The sequence below is a fragment of the Amblyomma mixtum genome, chromosome 1 (genome assembly GCF_055824585.1).
Source record: "Amblyomma mixtum isolate Tamu chromosome 1, ASM5582458v1, whole genome shotgun sequence".
NCBI lineage: Eukaryota > Metazoa > Arthropoda > Arachnida > Ixodida > Ixodidae > Amblyomma > Amblyomma mixtum.
Window position 1 is genome coordinate 287,183,218 of NC_143012.1, and position 21,618 is coordinate 287,204,835.

Consider the following 21,618-nt stretch of genomic DNA (forward strand, 5'->3'; position numbering starts at 1 on the left):
CTAGTTATAATTATAAAAGAAAAACCGCTCCGTTCCGAGCTAACAGCAGTGTTGCTGTCAAGCGCTCAAGCGGCCTGCTCTGCGTTGCGCCCGTGACACGAACAGATTGAAACTGCGTTCGACTGCGTCTTTCACTACATTTTCCTTATGCACCGTCCTAAAAAACGGTACTTTCTGTAGTGCTACATGGAGAAGGCACCTCTGGAGCGCATAAGCGCACAGAATTCTGTTGCGGCTTTTGGCTTTGCATAAATGTCTTGATTACTTCGTACTAACGGTAAAAAAACTGGTGAAGCGTGCAAATGTAGGGTGGTCCACTCTTAGCGTGAACATGCGAGTGTGTGGCAGCGCTCTTCGGAGCGCCAGTGCATCCGTCGGCGCCGCGCGTCGAGGCAAAGTGTCGCAGGAACAGAGAAAACTGGATTTGGAGCATCGCGTCGTTCGACATTTCGCTAAACTCGCAAAAAGATGTAGTAGAGAGGCATCTGGCTTTCGAACACGATGTAATTTATACACTCGAAACTGGTGCACCTGCTGTGACAGTTCCTGAGGGGCGTATCTGCTTGGTCCGTCTCGGGTGCGGCCGCTGATTAATGCCGAAAGAACGAGAAAGCGCTTGTGTGTGGTCGGGTGGGCACTGCGTGCATGCTGATTGCACGTCCCTAATAGGCACATTTTTTGAACAATCGGCACTTTGCATTATGGCGTAAGTTGAAAATAGTATTTGGTCGAAGCATGAGGTGTCACGATGCAAGGTGGACACATCAAAGCTGCGGCCTTCAGTTTTTTAAGTCCTACTGGTTTATAGGATATTTACTGCAAGCAAACAGCTGTGGCATTTGCGCAATGCATCATGGCTTTCAAGTACTCTCAAATAGCTATGTTTACAGTGCCGTTGTCATTAATAATCAGTCGCCAGTGTCGGCAGTTATCTTGAGGAAAAACACAGCGCACTCCTAAGACACGGACAAAGAAAGGCAAGACGATACAGCGCTGTATCGTCTTGCCTTTCTTTGTCCGTGTCTCAGGAGTGCGCTGTGTTTTTCCCCCAAGATGAACTACCAACTAGCTCGCTCTTCCACCGTCGGCAGTTATAACAGAAATGTTTCACGAAACCGGCAGTGCTGCTGCATCATTTACCCAAATTATTATTTATGTTTTGATTTTGCAAGGGTCAGAGACGACATATATCTTAGCGACATCAGCAGTAGGTGCTCGCGTGTAAGGTATGTGTAGCTGAAACAGCCCGCAACCGCACTGCTGCCGTGGCTCTCTGTGTTCTTCACACTGCTCCGCTTCAAGCCGCCTTCGCTTCCTGTAGTTGTTTGACCAGCAGACAACTGCGCAGTGGTTTCCCGAAGACCTCGTTTCAGCTTTAATCGCACATACACCCAAATCGGGCTACTACAGCTAAGCAACCGCATACAGTAAACACGGAGAACCGCAGAGAACGCGCGGGACGCACGGACACTGCCTTCCCGAACCAGCCAGAGAGGAGGAAAGCAACATGGCGGTGTTCGGCGCGGTGGGAGCGAGGCTAAAACTGAAAAAGGTCTATAGTGAGCACAAATATAAAGGCGCACCTTCGGTGCACTCGAGGACATGCATTGTTCCCGACGTTGGCGACTGTTCGCCGCGTCACAAAATCAAAACATTGCTCTAACACGCTTGTTTTGGATTTGCTAGCATCCACGTCTCAACCATTCATAGTGAGTTCCGTGTGCGCGCGAAAAAGAGCACGACGATGCGGCGGGGCGAGGAGCGGCGTCGGACTCTCCGTTGCGAGCCTGCAGCGAACGACGGCTTCATAGGCGGAGTGCAGCAGCAGCAGCGGTGTGTTTCCTGTGCACTCCGGCTTAGCAAGCACTCCGATAATCTGTCACCTTGATCTGAAGTGAGCAAACTATGCATGCAAACAGCTACAACGCGAGTGATGTTGCATCGGCGGCTATCGCACCTGCACAGCTGATTGAGCGCCTGCATCCGGATCGACTCGCCCTACAGTGCACCTGCACGTCGTCGAGTCCAGTCCAAGTGTTGTTAGCCCTGCTTTATCGACAGCAGATGCAACTTGCACGGCAATGCGTAGCTTCGCTGAGTGGTGCGGCCGGACGGACCGCGCACACTGTGGGCATCACAATAGGAGTCCAAAAGCCTTTGCGAAAATCCGCCCGGCATGATAGTCAGGTCCCTCGACCACTACTAATTTTCCGCCATCGCTTTCACAAACGTGACCAAAGCATTGTAGACATGCCACAAGGTCGAAACTGATGCAAAGGCTGTGCAGAGCACAATAGCTGCGCGTCTGCTAGCCAAAGGTGCGCAAAATATGGCGCACGACGCCGACGGAAGTTGCTGATGATGATGCCTGCCATGTTGCCAGACTGAATTTTCTAAAGGGTCAATTGCCATGGGATTGGGCCAGTTTTTACTGGTGCAGTTGCCTTGGAAACAGATAGCATGAGTGCATGTCTCTCGCCGATTCCGCTTGTTGCAGAGTGGTGGCATCAGTAGCCAGCAGCTGTGATTTGGCCATTGCAGGTTTGCTATGATGGAGACCCAGAGGCAGCCTTGATCCGTTTCTCGAACCATGCCGAAGCGAATGCCGCATATCGATGCACGGAAGCGGTGCTCAACAACCGCTTCATCAAGCTCTTCTGGCACAACAAGGACCGAGCCACCGGACCCACAGCGAATGGCAGTGGGACTGCGCAGGAGACCGGCCCTGCTGCCAGTGGCGGCACCAGTCAACCCACCAATGGGGCTGCCACAACAGAGGCATCACCTGCCAGGAACATCAAGGAGCGGCTAGGAGCACCACCTGTTGAGAAGGTGAGGTGCACTGTGGATGGTGTGTGGAAAGTTTTCGCACCCACAAAGTGGCTTGTGTGTTGAGAGGTGGGGAAAGTGCATTTGTCATCATCATCCTAACGCTGTCCTGTGGCTGCTGCAGCACCTTATGCTTGTCAGTTTATTCGCATTTGTTCCGTAACCTGCTCTACTCTCTGCCCGTCCTCAGTCTGCTCTCTTCCTGAGTGCTCGCTGCCATCTCGAGCCTGATTGAGCAGAGGCAGCAGTTATGTGCATGCTAGAGCATTACGAGCACAAAGCAGCAAATTTGAAGCACTTGTTGTTGAGCTTGATTAGCGAATTTCATACAGAGAAAAGTGGCTGTGGTGGCTGCAGTCAGCTCACACTTGTCCCGTGGAAGTCAGAGCTGTGTGTCGTTCAGTCAATTCATGCCGCTGTTGTGCCGGTTTCGGTGCGTGTGCACCATTGGTGACGCACGCATAGACACCTGGCTGGTACAGATCTGGGTATCGTGCTTGTGCCTGCTCGTGTCTGCTGCTGCACACATGCACAGACCAGCTCTGGCACACACGGGGGGGCACAGGCACACGGCACGCACGCCTAGGAAGTGTCTATGGAGTTGGGACCTTGGCCACGGTGTAAGATATATAGGTGAGGCGGGCGGCGCACTGGGCCGCTGATCGCAGCACCAGTGTCGATGAAGCGATGAAACTTTGTCGGGAGAAAGAAAACATAAATGAACTATCTCGTTGTGATAGCAACCATGCAGATATCGCATGGTTCGTTTACGTCAAAAAAGCCATTCGCATGACATGAAATGTTCCTTGCGCTGTCACCAGCAGCATCGTCGTGGCACTTTGAGCAAGCTGTTTGCGGTGCACGGCGTTGCGATTTTACGCCAGTGATTTTTCGCCAGTGAGACGAGTTAGTGGCATGGGTTGGAAAGGCAAGACCAGCAAAATTCAGTGACGGAAAAGTGACGCGCGGTAAAGCGTGGTACGAATGAAATGTTTAGCAAAAAGTAAATAAAAATCATTACATTCATCTTGTTTCAGTGCAAACTGTGGCACAGTCAAAGTTTGAGGGAACCCTTGCATCAGTGGGAGAAGCGAAGACCAGAATAATTTGTTATTGGCGTGTTAATACTATTATTGTTAATCATTCCTTACAGCGCAGCGAGGAGAAGTTCAATGTTGCGCTTGATGTTGTAATGGGTGGGAGTGAGGAGCACATCACCCGACAATTGAGTCATGGTTATTTTACAGTAGGCGCTCTGGAAACATAGTACCGTAAAAACCCGCGTATAATACGAACCCGAATATAATACGGGGCTAAGTTTTAGAGACGCGAAATGGGAAAAAAAAGTTTCACCCGCGTATAATACGAGTAACACAAGCTCATAGAAGACATTTATTCAAATCGCATCCCGCACTTCAATTACTTTGTTCTTCAGTAGCGCTTTCTTCGGACATTTATTTGTCCGACAAATCATTCCAAATGTACTCATCTTCCGTGCCATCGAGGGCGCTCGAGATGCCGCACTTCTTAAGCCCGCTTCAGCCGCCCGGTTGGCGTCACTGCAGGCTCACCTGAGCGCATCCACTCTGCGTAGCACCGCCTGACTGCGTCCTTGAACGGTTTGTTTACACAACCATCAAACGGCCGCGAAAGCTTTGTCGCGTTCCGCTGCACGCGAAAAGGGTTTATTTCTGTTGTGGCCATCCACGAATGCTTCCTTCGACGACACCAAACTGCCTCCCGGCCGCTCCGTTGCCGATGTTCTCCGCAGCCAAAATCGCTTGAAAGTAGCCGAGTACTGTTTTCGAGACCGTGACATCGTGCTCTCTAAAACAATATCCACTTCACGCTTCACTTCACGAAGCGTGCCTTACATGCGAGCACGTGCGTTGTCAACACGCGCACGGGCACGGCACACCGCGACCCCCCGGCGCACCCAACGGATCAACAAAGAAACGACGTCGTGACGTCGTTTGTCGAGAGTAACGAAGCCAAGCCGTAGCCTCGCGCCAATAGCGAAACCAAGCCGTAGCCACGCCGCAAAAACGAAACCAAAACTTCGAGCAACTTCGAAAATTTTTGTTCGGATCCGCAAATAGTACGAGGCGGAAGTTTAGGACGCTAATTATGGGAAAAAAACCTCGTATTATACGCGGGTTTTTACGGTAGTTGCACTTTTAGTTAGCGTAAATTAAAGCAAGGGGACTGCTAAAAACATACTGTAAAACATGTGTGTGCTTGAGTGCGCTATCGAGAGAAAGTCGAAAAAACACATCCAAATGAGCGGACAAATCAAGAGCAAGCAAACGACTGAGTAAGTAAACGAACGGTATAATAAGCAAGTGCATAGAAGTACGAACGAGCAGCACGCACAAAAGCTATAGCAAATGCTACAATTATTTAAGGAACGAACAAGCTAAGGAACGAGTAGGACGCGCAGCAGGCGAACAAATGAGCGGCCAACTAACACACAAACCAAAGAGCCAAAAGTCAAGAGAACAAAAAAGACGAGCGATGGTTACATGCTCGGTTATCAGGGCGCCGGCAATTATTCTTGTAGCAGGTTCAAAAAACCCGCCAGAACTCATCGCCTTCTTCGCCTTCAACTAAACCAGTGCGAAGCTGCTGCTTCACAAAACTGCAGTAGGCAGCGAAGCGGTACAGAAACAAAGCGGCAAAAGTGTTTTTTTCTTTTCATCAGCAACAGTTTTCGGGAAAATGGCGTTCATGGAGCGCGCATTCCCCATAGAAAAGCATTGCCTCTCACTACGACCCGGGCTGCTGAGCGAACAGCCATCTCGTGGCATGGAAACTAGGGGACTTTGAGCGGTTTGGGCCACTGTGTACTCACCTATATATCTTCTATATCTGAGAGCGGCTTGGGCCACTGTGTACTCACCTATATATCTTCTATCATGACCTTGGCTTAGTGCACGCTGCTTTGCCATCCTGGAGGAGGTACGCTGAATCAAAACCACCCAAAGCAAGCGTTCTAGAAACATTGTTTGCGTGGGTTAAATATTTCGAGATTTCGAATATCAGACATTCGGATCGAATCAAATGTTGAGTTTTTTATTATTCAACTGAATATTTGAAATTATCGAATATTCGCATATCCCCTAATATCGACAAGTTACTGGCTCCCTTGATTGCTTACAACATAACTTCAATCTGCAACACAAAATTTTCAAGTACACTAGAAACTTGCTGATGTGTCGTATCTGGGACAATGTAGGATCCAAACCCGCTAAGATTTTTGAAAATGGGGACTCAAGAGTACGGTACAAGGGCATCTGCTGACATTAAATTCCTTAAGATCCCACTTGGAAGCAGAACACACACATGGTTATTCTCTCTCGCACCTCCTAAGCACCCCTTTTCTAGTGGTTGCACTGTCTTAAGCACATTCAGTGCATCCAGTCCTGTAGTGCTGTGAGTGAAAGTTGCGTGGACCGCTTCCTCATTGTTTTCGGGTGCTTTGCCCCACCACCCATTGCAGCTTGGGAGATCCTTGACCTCCCTGCACCCCTGCACATGTACAGGATGGGTACTTTAAAAAAAGCCACCATGCCACATCTATTTTTAGTGTTGCATGCATTCTTGCTCAGCCTGCTCACGCATCTTCATTTGAGCTTTGACCGTTTTGCATGATCTGAATTTGGCAACGTTGTGAACTTCACTGGAAAATCGTGTTATGGAGGCATGTATTAACAGTGTGAAGATGTATGAAAATATAGTCCAGTTCTGTGAAACATTTGTATCGCTCACAGTTGTGAGCATATGAACTGGAATGTGTCAGCAGTGCTCTCCTTGTGTGTATGCCGCAGCTAGCTTCAGTTCAGGTAATGATTTATGTCGGAAGTCAGTGTTTCGATTCAAAGCCATCTTTTACCGCACTGTCAATGCAGTCCGCCGTGTTCAACCCTATTGCCGGAAACCTGTCACGCACAGTGTTCAACCCTGCTGCTCTGAAAAAGAACAACGTCATTAACACGGGGCTGCCTAAGCGGACCAAGGAGGAGCAGAAGACGGTGAGTGCACGCGTGTCACAAACTTGAAACTCTTGTGCAGTTAAGCAGTATTGCTGGTGCTGGCAAGAAATGCTCTCTGATTTCCTCTTGCGGTGGTATCAGCCCATCCAAGAACAAGAGTGAGTGGCAGCTGGGTCCCAAACCTTTTTAGGGCTTCGTATCACTCTGTGGGCACAGTCACATCGCACGCATGCGATTTTGCACCAGGTAGCCATTGAAGAGGCCGTTCAGTTACTATGGGGACTGGTACCGCAGCAGTGGCCTAGTGGTTTGAGCATCTGCCTCGCATGCGGAAGGTGTGGGGTTTGATCCCCCCTGCTGCCAGGTACCCACCAGTGACACAACGGGTTCAAGCTTTCCCTTTCCTGATGCTCAGCTTTTTTAGGGTGAAATGCTTGAGAAATGGGTCTTGGACCCCACCTTGAGTAGAAGAGAGAACCTTGTGCCATGGCACTCTTTGGCCACAGATGCCCTTGGGCCATAGAAATTCATCATCGACTGTGTGTCAAACAAGCTCCATCCTTCAAGGGCAAAAAATATTGCGCACTATCTGGCACTGAACTGCTACAGCTACCTTCAGTTTAATGAGAGCTGTGTGGGCATTAGAGCGTTCCGAATATCTAATTGATTAATGTGGTATTCGATGTGGGTTTTGAAGTATATTTCGAAGTTCGGGAATGCAGGAAATTGTGTCGTTAATTAGGACAGCGAAAATCAGCGAGTCAGCGAGTTAATACAGTTGGCAACCCCTTAGTATGTGTAAATAAACAAACACAACTTTGTCAGTTACAGTATCATAGTCTGACATGGCAAGTTCAACGAGTCACTGCCTGGAGCACAACACTGTAGCGTACTGATTTTTCGGGCTCCAATAATTAAAACTTCTTGTGGAACCGTCATGCATCTCATAGAAATGTGTACATATTCATAGCCTATATTTCAGACTCTGTACAGTACGCAAGTGTTCTATTTTTCGAACTAAAATAGACGCCAGTCATACTGTGCAGATAGTTTTTCGACCGAAAGTTGGTTCTTTGGACCTGTATAGATGCTTGCTGGCATCGCTGTCACAACCATCCAGCGCTTTGCCACCATTGAAGGCACCGTTCTGGATTTCAATGGAGTGATTTGGACAGACCGGTTTGGATAGGTCTGGTTATTTGTTCCTCATTGTTGTCACTCGAGTCAGCGGCAAGCTCTTCGTTATTACCGTTGAGGTGGCCCACGAAGAAGAGCGAGCAAGCCAGGATGTCTGGTCTCGTTGAAAACAGCGGCACCGTCCGCTTGGGCAGGTGCAGGGCGGGTTGGGGAATGTGGGCGTTGGGGTGCAGTCGAATCCACTTGCTTCCACTAGCTTTTTTGTGTGGGTTCCCACTCTTGGTCTTCATGACCATCGTTGCTCACCTTGTGTTATATAGGTCACTTATTTTTTGGACTGTTCAATTATTTGGACCATTTTGCAAGTTCCACTGAGTGAAAAATTGTTCAGCAACTGTACTGGAGTAAATATATTGGTATCGAAAGTTGTCATTACATAACAATGATGACTCTGGGCACTCTCAAGAGCCCATCATTGCAAGAGACCCTCCAGGAGCAAACTTTGCTTGGTGTCACTTACTGTGCTTAGGATTTCTTGCTGCTAGATGGCAGCATGGGACAGCCTTTTATGCCTAGTGACTTTGCACTAAAGCTGCAAGTTTTTGTTTGATTTAAGGATTCCGGAACAGTACCAGTTTTTATGTCAGCAGTGCCACACTTTTATGATGGTAACAGTTGTGCCTTTTTGTTTACAGGAAGTAATCAAAAAGAAAGTCGAAGTACAAAGTCAAAGGCAGAAACTTTTAGAAAAACATCTTCAACAGTATAAGGTGAGTGCTAGCTGTGGCTTTGCATATTTTATATATACATTTTTTTTTGCTTGGAATAAATGCATTCGCTCCTGTGTTGGCTGTATTTAAAATGCGGGCTGTATTTTTATTGCAGCTGCTACTAGAGAAGCTAAGCAAGTGCAAGACGGAGAAGGAGCGGGAAGAAATCAAGCAGGTGAGGTGCAGTTAGAATTGTTCAGCATTACAGTAAACCCTCTTAACTTGAAACTCACAAATCCCGAAATATCAAATAAGTCAAAATTAACCTCATGTTTGGTGCATGATAGCCTCAGTTGCATATGAGTCTAAAAAATCAACACAAACACAACAGATAAGTCAAAAGTTTTTCATGTCGCTCAGGTACCGTGGATTTCTCACAGCTTGTCATGAAATCTTTTCATGACAAAAGTTCAGATATTAAAAAGGGAGGGGTTATGGAGCAATGGTTTTTGCTGCCGGTATGTCACGGTGATATTCAACGCACAAGCCTGCGCTATCATGCCGCCAATGCGCACCCATTGCCACCGCTCTGTTCAGTAAAACCTTGATAATTCGAACTTTAAATCCCGGATAATTTGAAGAATTTTCGCGGTCCTGTAATTTCTATTGTAAATTTGACCGGATTATTCGAAGCGGCGGCGTGCATGAGCCCGGTTGATTTGATGCTCCAAGGTGCTATGCGAGGATATCCGATCCTGATTTCGCCTCAGGTTGGTGATGCAACGGCCCCTCAGAGCCGCCAGGCGATGCTGCAGAGTGATGCCCATTAGTAATGCCAATGCTCGATATGCAGTGCGCCCCAGCCTCAGTTCTCTCAGCACAAAAACCAATCAGGTACGGCTTGCAGACTGCTGAAGCACTTGCCTGCAGAGGAGAAGACATGCTTCACTGCAACGCAGGTGTGGGCACTAGTTTCAGAGTAACTCTCAGCACTTTATCAAGGCACAGCCATACTGTAGGCAGTGGTGCGTGCGCTCATCACTCCTCTCCAGCCCGGTCATGGTCTCAAGGCGACGTCTAGCGGGGCACTGGCATTGGAGCACCTCCGACCACTAACTGTGTCGGCGGGTCTCCTGCGATGCGACCATTCTTGCTGCTTGCCCGTGACGAGTTGCATGTGCACAGTGCCGGCTTGCGCCATTTCTTTGAGTAGTGTGCCGTGGTTAAAGAGTTAGGTCAAACTTTCTTCAAAAAAACAACAATCCTAAAAGTTCTGGATCAACATGCACGCAGAGGCGACCTATTTGCGGGGTCTAAGGTAGCTCTGGACAAGTGCCAGGTTAGTGTGCGCCCCGTGCCGGTGCCCGTTCTCTGCAGGGTAACAGTTTTAATAGAAATAAGGCATATGCAACAAGCAAACGTGAACGCTGAAGTGGCACGTTTTTTTCCCCTCCCTGTTTGCGCAGACGATAACATCCTTGCAGCCGGTGATAGAAAAGCTACAGGTGGACTTCAAGAAGGTGACCAATGAGCTCATATCGAGTCGGACTCCTAAGGCAGGAACAGCGTCTTCCCTGGCAGGCCTCAAAACTGATGTGCCTCACGGGCCAGCCGGGCGCACTGTGAGTGTGTTTGTTTTGTGCATGCTATGAAGTGGTGCTCTGCTTTTTGGGGAAAAAAAAGAAGGGGGAACGAAGGGGTTCAGAGGCAGTGGAGTATGCAGTTGTTTCAGCATGGATGCAAAGGCCAGTTCTGAAACATTTTTCTCACTCAGCAGTGCTGTCATTGCTGTGCCGAAACTGCTCCATATTCTACTGCAATGTATCGCATCTTGAATCTATAGGAGTTGCAGTCGAGTCCACTTATAACAACATTCGAGTGCCATGAAAATTCCATTGTTATAACCGATAATTGTTATAAACGGGTTGCATGAAAAAAAGCATAACAACTGCAAAGAGGGGTCACGGATGGCAAGTGACATGCGAGCTCTGCTGAGGCATCGTTTTGGTGGCCCCGAAAGGGGCCTTGTTAAAAATACGAGAAGGTTGCCACAGCCGCCTCACAGCTTGAGAAATCCCGAAGAAACGCTGGGGTGAAATCGCCACAAGCATCTCACTGGTTCGCACGAGAAAACCCCATGTCCGTCAGCCTCACGTGAAGCTTGCCGCCATCCTTCTCCATGGCATCCAGGTACTCCACGTAGTGCAGCGGAAGGTCCCTCGCGAAAACGAAGCCCCGGAGGGACTGACACCGTCGGTTGCGATAGTGCATACTTCTTAACCAAGTCACACACTTTCTTAGCCTCTTTGTAGTCCTTCATGATACGGCACTTCGTCTCCAAATCGACAGCCGTGCACTTACCAGCAACGTTGTCCGATAATCAGCGGGTGGGCCAGCCATCTTCCATTTTGGCGGCGATTCAAACGAGATGGAGAAACCAAGTGTCCAGGAACGACTGCGACGTAATCAACTAACACAAACAACCGATTCCATTGGCAGAGCTGCGCAGAATGAGGAGTGAGTGAGCAGATCAGCGCTGTCCATTAGTGTTTCGGAGGGTACCCGGCATAGAGCTATGGGCGCAGCCCATTTGTGTTTGGGTGGGTGGAATGCTGGTGATGCACGTGAGGCTGGCGATGCGGAGAAGGCCGGAAAACAGGTTTTATTGTACAGTCGAACCCGGATATATCGAACCCGCATATTTCGAATTATTGGCTATATCGAACACACAGATTACCCCCTTGAAAATACTATGTAAAAATATAGGACAGTTGCTTTGTATATCGAATTCCATTTTCGCCGGACTTTGGATATATAGAACGCCGCGCCGCGCCCCTGGACGGTGCACTTTCCCCAAAGACATTCCTGTCCGGTCCTCAGCCGCCTCAGCGGAGAACATTTCCGCAGTCGGTCAGCAGGCGCAGGACCCTTTTTTTTTTTTGTTCCCCGTTTTTGCGCCCCACCGGCGCGAGCTTTCCCGCTCCTCCTGTATCGCCGGCGTGTGCTCCGTCAAGGTCATTTAGCGAAGAGAGAGTGCGGCATGGAGACGCGCGGCGCCGGTTCTAAGCCACGCTTCTTGGGGAAAGGGAGAGAGAGAAAACGGTCGCTCGTGGGCACATCGTGGGTCTGCGGAAAAGAGAGAGCTCAGAAAAAAAAAAAAACGAAGCCCAGAGCGCCGATCTTTCTCCCTGCTCTTTCTTTTCCCTCTGTCGTTCCTTCGCAGCCGCGTTGATTGCCGCTCGCATAGGCTTTGCTCTTATCGCTCCATCTGCGCCTCGCGTGTTTTTTTTTTTTTTTTTTTGTGTGTGTGTGCCTGTGTTTCAACGAGCGACGTGAAGCAATCCCCAGTAGCCAACTGTTTTGGCAAGGCAGGCCTCGAAGTGGCCGGAGATGAATGTCCGGAAGATTTAGATGACGATGTGTTCTTGGACGACGCGTTTCGCGACTTGTCCAATTTTCTCGGCGCCGTTCCGTCCGAAGTGACTGTTGAGGACTTTAACACTTACAGCGAAGTTCAAGCGGTAACTGGCGTTCAAGACGCCGACTCCAGCGACGACGAGGGCAACTGTGTTGTCGAAGAAACGCGTCCGTGCGCAGCCACTGAACTGGCGTCAGCGTTAGCCTGATTCGGCGCTGTTGCGGCGAAATGGAAGGCACTGTGCTCTCGCACCTGGACAGTCTCGAGAAGATCGAGGCCAGTGTTTTGAACTTCGTTTCCCAAGGGAAAAAGCAGCCCAAAATTAGTGATTTTTTTTCCGCGAAATAAAGCGCTTTCACATTACGTGCCCATACTATGTGATTCGCGGCTGTTCCAAACGGTAAGCCACAATTTGTTATGATCGGGAGTGCAGTTTTAGCCTATATCTGTATATCGAATTTTCGCTATATCGAACTATTTTCCGATCCCCTTCGAATTCGATATATCCGGGTTCGACTGTATGAGCGCAGGGTGGGGAGGATGCAGCGGCTGGAATTTTTTTTTTTTCTTCTTTTCAAGGATTTCGCATTTCACTACCTTTTGGCACAAGCACTCAGGAGCCAGACTTCATTGTTATAACTGATAATGCGGCATGGGGGCATTGTAGTAAGCGGGTTATTTTACCATAGAAAACATACAAAAGTGGACGGTGAAGCAGCTTTTCATTCTTGTAACCGATATACAGTTGACGACCGAAAATTTTCAGACGTGCTTGACTATTCGGACTTCTTCGCGGCACCACGACGTGGCCCATAGAGCCAATTTATAAGAGGGCTTGAAATTTCGGACGCACCGCAACTGACCACTCGATTTTACTCACCTCGTTCGCACTCGCCGTCAGTACCCAAGCCGACATATACCGTATAAACGCGTGTAAGGGCTGCACTTTTTTTTCCAGATTCGAGGGCCAATTTTCGGGGTGCGGCCCATACGCGCTATTTGCGTAAAAAAAAATTAATTTTTTAAAGAAAAAACGCACCAGTCAGGGAATGAACGGCATTTATTCTGCGTCCAATCATCACTCGCCGAGTATTTCGACTCTGAGCTGGTGCTGTGCTCTGGTGCACGCTCATCCCAAAAGAAGCGGCGCAGCTCGTCCGCTGTCAACGCGTAGCCGTTGTTCCGCACTTCCATCACATAAGAGAGCAGCTCTTCTTCCAGTTCGGGAAACTCGCACGGCTTGCCTCGGAAAGCACGCTTTTTGCAGCTCGTGTTTCTCAATGCATCCTTCTGGTTGCACCATCATCGGACGCACTTCTTGGCCGCGTCGAATTTCCTGCCCGCCGCACGCTTCCGTGTTCGAGAGCTAACTCCCAGCCGTGCAGCTTTGAGGCACTTGCCCATCGTGCTAAAACTGCAAAGCTCGGCGGCAGCATGCGAAAGCTACAACCACCACAACAACGGCAAGCACGCTAACGCGCCACAAAAACAACAAAAGGCTGAAGCTGGCAATGCTGATGTCGATGTGGATGACAGGAGGTCGCGGCGGAGAAAAAAAGTTTACGATGATGATGATGATGGCGGCCTCGGGCGCAATTCATGGATGGCACTTGGAAGCTCCTGTGCGCGTGCACGGCCACCTGGATCGGTGCGCGCGTGATCGAGGCGGCCGTGGCGTGTGCGTGGACTCCGCGAACAAGCGCTCCGCGATCAAGCGCACTTTGCTCGCACCCGGAGCTGATCGCGGAGGCCACGGCGCCTGCATTTAGAAGGCTATTCCCACCTACGTCGTGGAAAGTTTGGGTGCGGCCCTTACACAGTTTTTTTTTTTTTTCCTTCTGGAAAACGGGGTGCAGTCCATACACGGGTGCGGCCCTTACACGCGTGTATATGGTAATGTGTAGAGTGGAACCTCATGAATTCAGACTGCAGGAGAGATCGAAAACTTGACCAAACAAAACAAAATTCAAGCTTAAACGGAGCCTCTTAACTTGCGATGCTGAAATTCTGCGTGAGTCGGCACATTGCGCCCGCGTGGTTTCGAATTCATACTGTTCTTGAATGTCTTCCGCTGCACAAACTTGAGCCATAGTCCGAGTTCACGGAACTCATCAGTGCCGAGTCTTCCGTCCCGAATTAGGAACGCGAATATGATCGCGGAGGCTACACGTGAGCCGTGGCATTCGCGATCGAAGCGCGCTTCTGGCGCGCCGCCGGAGCAGATCGCGGCGGCCACGGCGCGAGCACAGGAGCTTCCAAGTGCCATCCATGGATGGCGCCCGAAGCCGTTATCATCAACAACTTTTTTCTCCGCCATGATTTTCCGCTATCCACATCGGCATCAGTATCGCCAGCTCCAGCCTTTTGTGGTGTGTTAGCAAGTTCGCCGTAATAGTTGTGATGGTGGCTTTCACGTGCTGCCACCGAGCTTTGCAGTTTTAGCGCTTTGTGCAAGCACCTTAAGCTACACAGCTAGGAGTTAGCTCTCGAAACACGGTAAGCGTTGCAACGGGCAGGAAATTCGACATGGCCGAGAAGTGCGTCCGATGATGGTGCAACCAAAAGAGAAACACAAGCTGCAAAAAGCGTGCTTTCCGAGGCAAGCCATGCGAGTTTCCCGAACTGGAAGAAGAGCTGCTCCTCTGTGTGATAGAAGTGCAGAACAACGGCTATGTTTTAACAGCGGCCATGCTGCGCGGCTTCTTTTGGGATGAGTGTGCACTAGAGCACAGCACCAGCTCAAGAGTCGAAATACTCTGCGAGTGACGACTGAACGTGCAATAAATGTCGCTCATTCCCTGGTTGGTGTGTTATTACTTTAAAAAAAAAATTTCTTTTTTCGCACATCTTGTATATGGTCCGTACCCCGAAAATTGGCCCTCGAATCTGGAAAAAAAAAGTTCGACCCTTATATGCGTTTATACGGTATGTCGAGCGGCGAAATATTGTCACGTTGTAGTGACGGCAGTCCAGCGGTCAGGAAGGCACCAACCAGTCTTGGAAACGAAGCTCTTTATTTGGGCTGACTTGCGCCCGCAAAAGAACTGAATCACTCGGCGGTGGCATAAGCAACAAACGTGCTCGTCTGTCGTCGAACTACGAATGCCCGCTGCTCGCGGCATCGTTAAATTTAAAGCCGGCAAGGAAACTTCGAGATAACAGGTCGAGATCATCTAGAGTAATCTGGAAACAGGTAGATGCAGCTCTTCATGGCTGCGATCAATCGAGATTAGTCCGGTCGCTTCTCGCGTCACGAACAAAAATGATAACACCCCTTTCCTGGGGCCTTGCGCGAACGAACGGACACTACAATGATACGTGGCATTACCCCGCTCTCAAAGAAGCATCGTCTCGATGCTTTAAAATGAAAATAAACACCAAGAATGCTAACTTCGAGTCCTTTAGAGTTCATAATAAGGTTTAAGGGCAGCGATAAAAGCTTCAAGTCTGGCCATGTCGTCATCGCAGGAGTCGTCGTCGTCATAGGGTTCATCGTCATAGTTCTCGTCGTAGTTGAGGCATAGTCTTGTGTTTTCGTCGATGGAGGATCTTAGTTCTTGCGCTCAGAAGCAACCTCACCTCCAGAGGCTGCTTTATTGAGTTTAACCTTCCGAGGAGCGTCCATGCATCGCGTAACCTCGGCTAGGAGATACAAAGCGCGGGGACGATGGCGACGGGGAACGTGATAGGCGGCTCGGCGATGAGTATTCTTTCCGACTCAAAAACTCCTCGATTTTGGCTGGTCGCTGGCCGGGTCGGGGTCGTGGAGCGTCGTAAGGGAGCCCAGTCTTCTGTATGGGCAGTGCCGGAGGACGTGACCGGCTTCGCCGCAGTGGAAGCATAGTGGGCGGCGCTGGTCGGGAGTTCCCCACTCGTCGCATTTCCTTGGCTGTGTGCGACGCTCGTAGGACGGGCGGGTTGGGGCGAGAGGGCGGCGGTCCAACGCAGCTGGCTGAGGGCGATAGGGGCTTGAGTCCCGTCGTCGAGGTGCAGGATGGCGCACAGCTGCGGCGTAAGTCATGCCTGGGGGCTCCATGGGCTGCGTGGTGGTTGGCGTCACACCCAAGGCCTGTTGAACTTCATCCCGGATGGTGTCTGTGAGCGATGAAAGCTGCGGCTGCGTTCCCGTTGGCAGCAATCGGCGGAGCTCCTCTCGCACAACTTGACGGATAACCTCCCGCAGGTTATCGTTGTTAGCGGTGTCCAGGCAGTTTGCTGAGAAAATGCGCTGCTGGCGGTCATACTGGCGGGCTCGGGCATCAAGAGTTTTTTCCATAGTGGATGCCTCTTCTACGAATTCTGCGACGGTTTTCGGTGGGTTCCGTACGAGGCCCGCAAAGAGTTGCTCTTCAACTCCTAGCATAAGCAGCTTGACCTTTTCTTCTTCCTTCATGCTCAAGTCGGCACGCCGAAAGAGACGCTTCATCTGCTCAGTGTATACTGCAACGGTCTCGTTTGGGTGTTGTATGCGGGACTGTAGCAGCTGCTGGGCTCTCTCCTTTCTCACGACATTTGTGAAGGTCTTGAGAAGCTGCTCCTTGAAGGTTTCCCAATCCGTAAGACTAGCTTCCTCATTCTCAAACCAGATTCTTGCTGGTCTCTCCAAGGCGAAGAAGACGTACCTAATTTTCATGGCATCGTCCCAGTTGTTAAGGACAGCCACACGGTCGAACTGTTCCAGCCATTCTTCAGGGTCGGCGCCTGGCGAAGCATCGAAGGTTGGTGGCACCCGGGGCTGCTGAAAAATGATTGGAGTCATTGTTTGGGGCAAGCTCATGGTAGACGTCGCTGCTGGCTTCCACTTCCGGGTAGGGTCCGGCAGAATCCCGAACTCTGGTGCGTCCCCTTGCAGGCGTCGACTTGCGCGGCGGACTGGACTCAGGTCCTGCGGTAGATGACTCAGAGGGCTGGCGTCACGACTTGTAGGGGGTGTCCGGAACATGAAAGGCTACCCAGCACCTCCACCAGATGTCACGTTGTAGTGACGGCAGTCCAGCTGTCAGGAAGACACCAACCAGTCTTGAAAACGAAGCTCTTTATTTGGGCTGACTTGCGCCCGCAAAAGAACTGAATCACTCGGCGGTGGCATAAGCAACAAACGTGCTCGTCTGTCGTCGAACTACGAATGCCCGCTGCTCGCGGCATCGTTAAATTTAAAGCCGGCAAGGAAACTTCGAGATAACAGGTCAAGATCATCTAGAGTAATCTGGAAACAGGTAGATGCAGCTCTTCATGGCTGCGATCAATCGAGATTAGTCCGGTCGCTTCTCGCGTCGCGGATAAAAATGATAACACCCCTTTCCTGGGGCCTTGCGCGAACGAACGGACACTACAGTGATATGTGGCATTATTGTCATGAGGAGCTTTAGAATGTGTGCAATTCAGCTGGCCGCTTGCTCCGGCACATTTCATTTTATTTCATTTATTCTACCCTCAAGGCCCGAGGGCACTGAAGAGGGGAGTTGTTGTATACAGTGGTTGAGTACAGGGCATTTCATCTCTAATTATACAATGGTAGCTAAGGCGGAACAAAAACGCTGATGGTCGATGATGGAGGCTGTACTTCCGGGAAGGTGATTCCAGTCCTTTGCTGTTCGTGGAAGGAAAGACTCAGCTGCGCATTTTGTTTTAAATAAAGGAATGACGATTTTATGCGCATGATCAACTCGTGATGAAACATATGACAGAGGAAGTATAAGATCGCGGTGCAGTGTGGGGTTATGATACATTATTTTATGAATTAAGCAAAGGCGAGCGTGCTTTCGACGGCCAGCAAGAGATGGTAACTGTAATGTATTCTTCATAGAGGTTGCGCTAGCGGTACGATTATAGATCTGAAGGATGAAACATGCCGAGTTATTCTGAATTATTTCGAGGGAACTGATCAGGTTTTCCGTGAAGGGATCCCAAATGGACGCAGCATATTCCAACTTACTACGAACAAGAGATTTGTAGAGGAGAAGTTTCAAGGAGGTGGGAGCAGAGAAAAAGTTACGGCGTAGGTAGCCGAGGGCACGGTTGGTGTTGTTAATCATTGAATTGATGTGAAAAGACCAAGTTAGATCACTTGTTATGTGAACGCCTAAACGGTAACGCCTAAAAGGTAACGGAAGTAGGGAGGTCATTAATATATATCAGGAACAAAAGGGGCCCAAGGACGGACCCCTGTGGGACCCCAGAATGCACGGAAGTCAATGGAGAACAAATGTTATTATCCATTACAGACTGTGTTCTATTACAAAGGAAATATTCTAACCATGTTAAAACATTTGGGAGAAGATTTAGCTTGCCAAGTTTAAAAAGAAGTAGTTTGTGACTAACCTTCTCGAAAGCCTTGGAGAAGTCTAGAAAGATACAGTCCGCGCATGAACGACGATCAGAATAGCGTGAAGTTTGTGCGTGAAGGTAAGTAACTGCGTCTCGCACGAGAATGATTTGCGAAAGCCGTGTTGAGCGTCAGTGAAGAAGGAGTTAGATTCAAGAAAGGTAACTATGTTAGTGTATAGAATGTGCTCAAAAATTTTGCATGGAATGCTGGTTAGTGATATTGGGCGGTAATTAAGAGGGGAATTAGTACTACCTGACTTGTGCAACGGAACCACCTTCCCGATCGTCCAGTCCGCTGGAAGCACTGACGTCTCAAGTGACTGCTGGAAAATTTTGGAGAGGTTGATTGAGGAATAAAGTTTGGTACTCTTCAGGAACTTCGCGTTAATTAAATCTGTTCCAGGGCATGTATAGGTTTTAAGATTTTCTATCAATTTTTCTATTCCTAGGGGCTCGATGGATATTGCATCCATCATTGAGAATTGGCAGTCCTCCACTGTAGGAAACGTGACGTTGGAAGAAAGAACAAAATTGTGACAAAATGTTTCATTTAGAATTTTAGGACATTCAGTATCGGCGATAGTTGAACCGTTTTCATCTAACAATTTAATTGAATGATTTCTATTGGGATTAATGGCGCGCCAAAATTTTTTGGGATCATTTGTGAGCATGTTGGGCAGAGTGGTAATAAGTTAGTGATTTTTTCGTTGAAATTTGATTTTACGGACTGCCCGATTTTTCTATCGTTTTCGCGGTCCCTAGAGAGTACGAAAAATCGGTCGTCGACTGTATTGTTAAAACCGGTATGGTTATGACTGGGCTCAACTGTATAGCAAAGACTTTCCGCTCTTGTGATGGATGAATGGTGCATGTGATGCTTGTTTGCTGAATGAGTGTTGTTTTTTTTTCTGCGAATATATTCTCAATCACTAATCAACCCCTCCTGTTGTTCCTGTATGACTCAGCTCTCTTGCTCACAACGGTATCACTCACTGGACTATAAATGAAGTCGGTATCATCTTGTGCCTTCTGCATTAATTCAGCTTGTTTAAGGGAGGTTTGGGGTAAGGGGGTAGTTACTGCTTAGCATCCACCAAAGCACAGCCATATGGCTACAAAGAAAAGCTATACAGCTTTCACAGACAATTAGTAGTTGAAAAATATATTTGTCATGGCCTGGGGTTTGAACTCTGGACCATTGGGGCAGTCACTCTACCAACTAAGCTAACCAGGGCGGCTAGTGGGTGGTCCCATGTTCGATCGCTTGACCAGGATGAGTGCTAATGCTAATGCATACTGTGCCGCATTAGTTGAATTGATTGTCTGCAATTTTTTTACTGTGCAGCTGTAGAAAGCAAAAAAGTTATTTTTTTTTTCTTCTACTTGCAGCAGGCGGAAAAGGAGCTGCTTGACGCTGAGATGGACCTTTACAACAAGATCCATCGTGGCGATGACACAACTGACCTGCGCAAGCGAGTTCAAGAGCTGAGGCAACAAGTGAGTCACATATCTTGTGGTGTACAAGCTTTCATGACAAGGTGGTTTGTTGCTTTTACGTTACTTTTGTTTCTATAGCAAGACTTGACTTTGATGGTTTGCCAGACCAATTTTGTTGCATACATACTCCTAATGGTTGCAATTCTTTTTTTGGGATCTTGACAGGGTGCTGCCCTTTAATGGAAGAGGTTTTTTTTTTTTTTTTCAATTGGTTTTTTGGACTACAGTGTAACTGTGGTTATGTTTCCATGTACAGGCAATAACCTGCACTTTATGATTCATTAGCATGAGCTGTGTGAGCCCTTCATAAGAGAAAACACATTGCAGGTCTGAATTATGGCCAGCCTGGTATGACGACCGGCAGGAGCCACTTGGAATAGCCCTAAGTTATTCCTGATTGGAATATTGAAATTTAAATAAGGGGCCATGAGACAATTATTATCGATATGAAGAAAAGCGGATGAGCAATTCTAGCAGCAAGCTTCCTGCATGCATTGCAGGCAGCTTACTGCTAGCATAGATGCGCCCTGTTCTTGCTATCACGTAGAATGTGACCTCTGTCACACTGTAATGGCGCTGCAATGGGCATTCTAATGCTAACTTACTATTAAGTCGCAAAATCGTTGCAATTAATGCAACAGAGTATGTGTTAGGATTAATGTTCTTCGCTGACAATGGTGGGTGGCATGATCCACCCGCCCAAGCCAATCCAATGTGCTATGCAGTTTTTCTCTCGCAACCTGTCACCTCTCCTTCCTCCTCCTCTTGTCCTCCTCGGCCTGTTGCCACTTGTCGCCCTCCACCCCCTCTTCCTCCCTGGGATTTTCCTCTCTCCACTGAGGCTTCACACACCAGCACCGTACACTTTTTGCATAATGGCTGTTCTAAAACTTAAAAATTCACATGCATTAAAAAATTCGACAGGGGGGCTGTGTTTGCTGTACTGTGCAAGTGAAGTGCAAGTGAAGTGGTAGTCTAGAGCTGTCCTCCATTGCTCCTCCTGGCTGTGCAGGCGCGTGCCCTGGGCCTGCTTGGTGGCCAGTGGAAGGGGAGCGGAGGCCGAGGGGGCCCTGCGGGCCGTCGGGGCACCCTCAGAGGTCGAGGGGGCGCTGCCCTCCGGAGGAGCCTCAACGTCATCGACCATCGGCCACGCAAGGTGTTTGTCCAGGGCATGGACGAAGGGGACAAGGAGAACCTCCAGGCACACTTTGCCGTGAGTAGAGCCACGCTCATTCGATTCAGCTGTGGCTCACAGCGCCCCCTGCACTGCCATCCACAAATGATCTGGGTGCAGCCATGGTGCTGCTGTGATGCAATTAATCGCGGCATCAGCCGTTAAGGAGGTGCAAAAAAGTTGTGCATGTGGAAACAGCGTTCAGCAGGTGATGCGCAAACGCTAACATGCTCATAAATATTGATGGGGAATTCTGTCAACGGGTCCGGCGTCATTTTGCAAGAAAATGGCACTGAGATCACATGACAGCAAGTAATTTTCTATTTTGTATTGTAACTGCCATGTTGTGACAGGCCGTCCGTGTGCATGCGAGTTCACATGAAACATTTGTCTTTTTGTGTGTTTTTTTTTTTTTTTCAAACGGCACAATAATTGCGGTGTGTGTGCAGCTGGTAAACTGCTGCAGGCAGGATGAGTCCGAGCGTGTGTTGTCACAACCAGTGACGGTATACCTTTGCCTGCTGTGTTAAGCAT

General features: G+C 49.0%; 1 protein-coding gene across 3 annotated transcripts in view; it reads left to right on the forward strand.

Moving 5' to 3' along the window:
• Positions 1 to 21,618, forward strand: part of swm (Zinc finger protein swm) — a 68,819-nt gene that overhangs the window by 22,603 nt on the left and 24,598 nt on the right. For all 3 annotated transcript variants that reach the window (XM_089566272.1, XM_089566274.1, XM_089566275.1), the window contains 7 exons: positions 2,542 to 2,832; positions 6,738 to 6,860; positions 8,654 to 8,728; positions 8,844 to 8,903; positions 10,135 to 10,290; positions 19,803 to 19,910; positions 20,923 to 21,123. In XM_089566272.1, the coding sequence (XP_089422398.1) occupies positions 2,542 to 2,832; positions 6,738 to 6,860; positions 8,654 to 8,728; positions 8,844 to 8,903; positions 10,135 to 10,290; positions 19,803 to 19,910; positions 20,923 to 21,123 (1,014 nt within the window). The remainder of the gene's footprint in view (positions 1 to 2,541; positions 2,833 to 6,737; positions 6,861 to 8,653; positions 8,729 to 8,843; positions 8,904 to 10,134; positions 10,291 to 19,802; positions 19,911 to 20,922; positions 21,124 to 21,618) is intronic.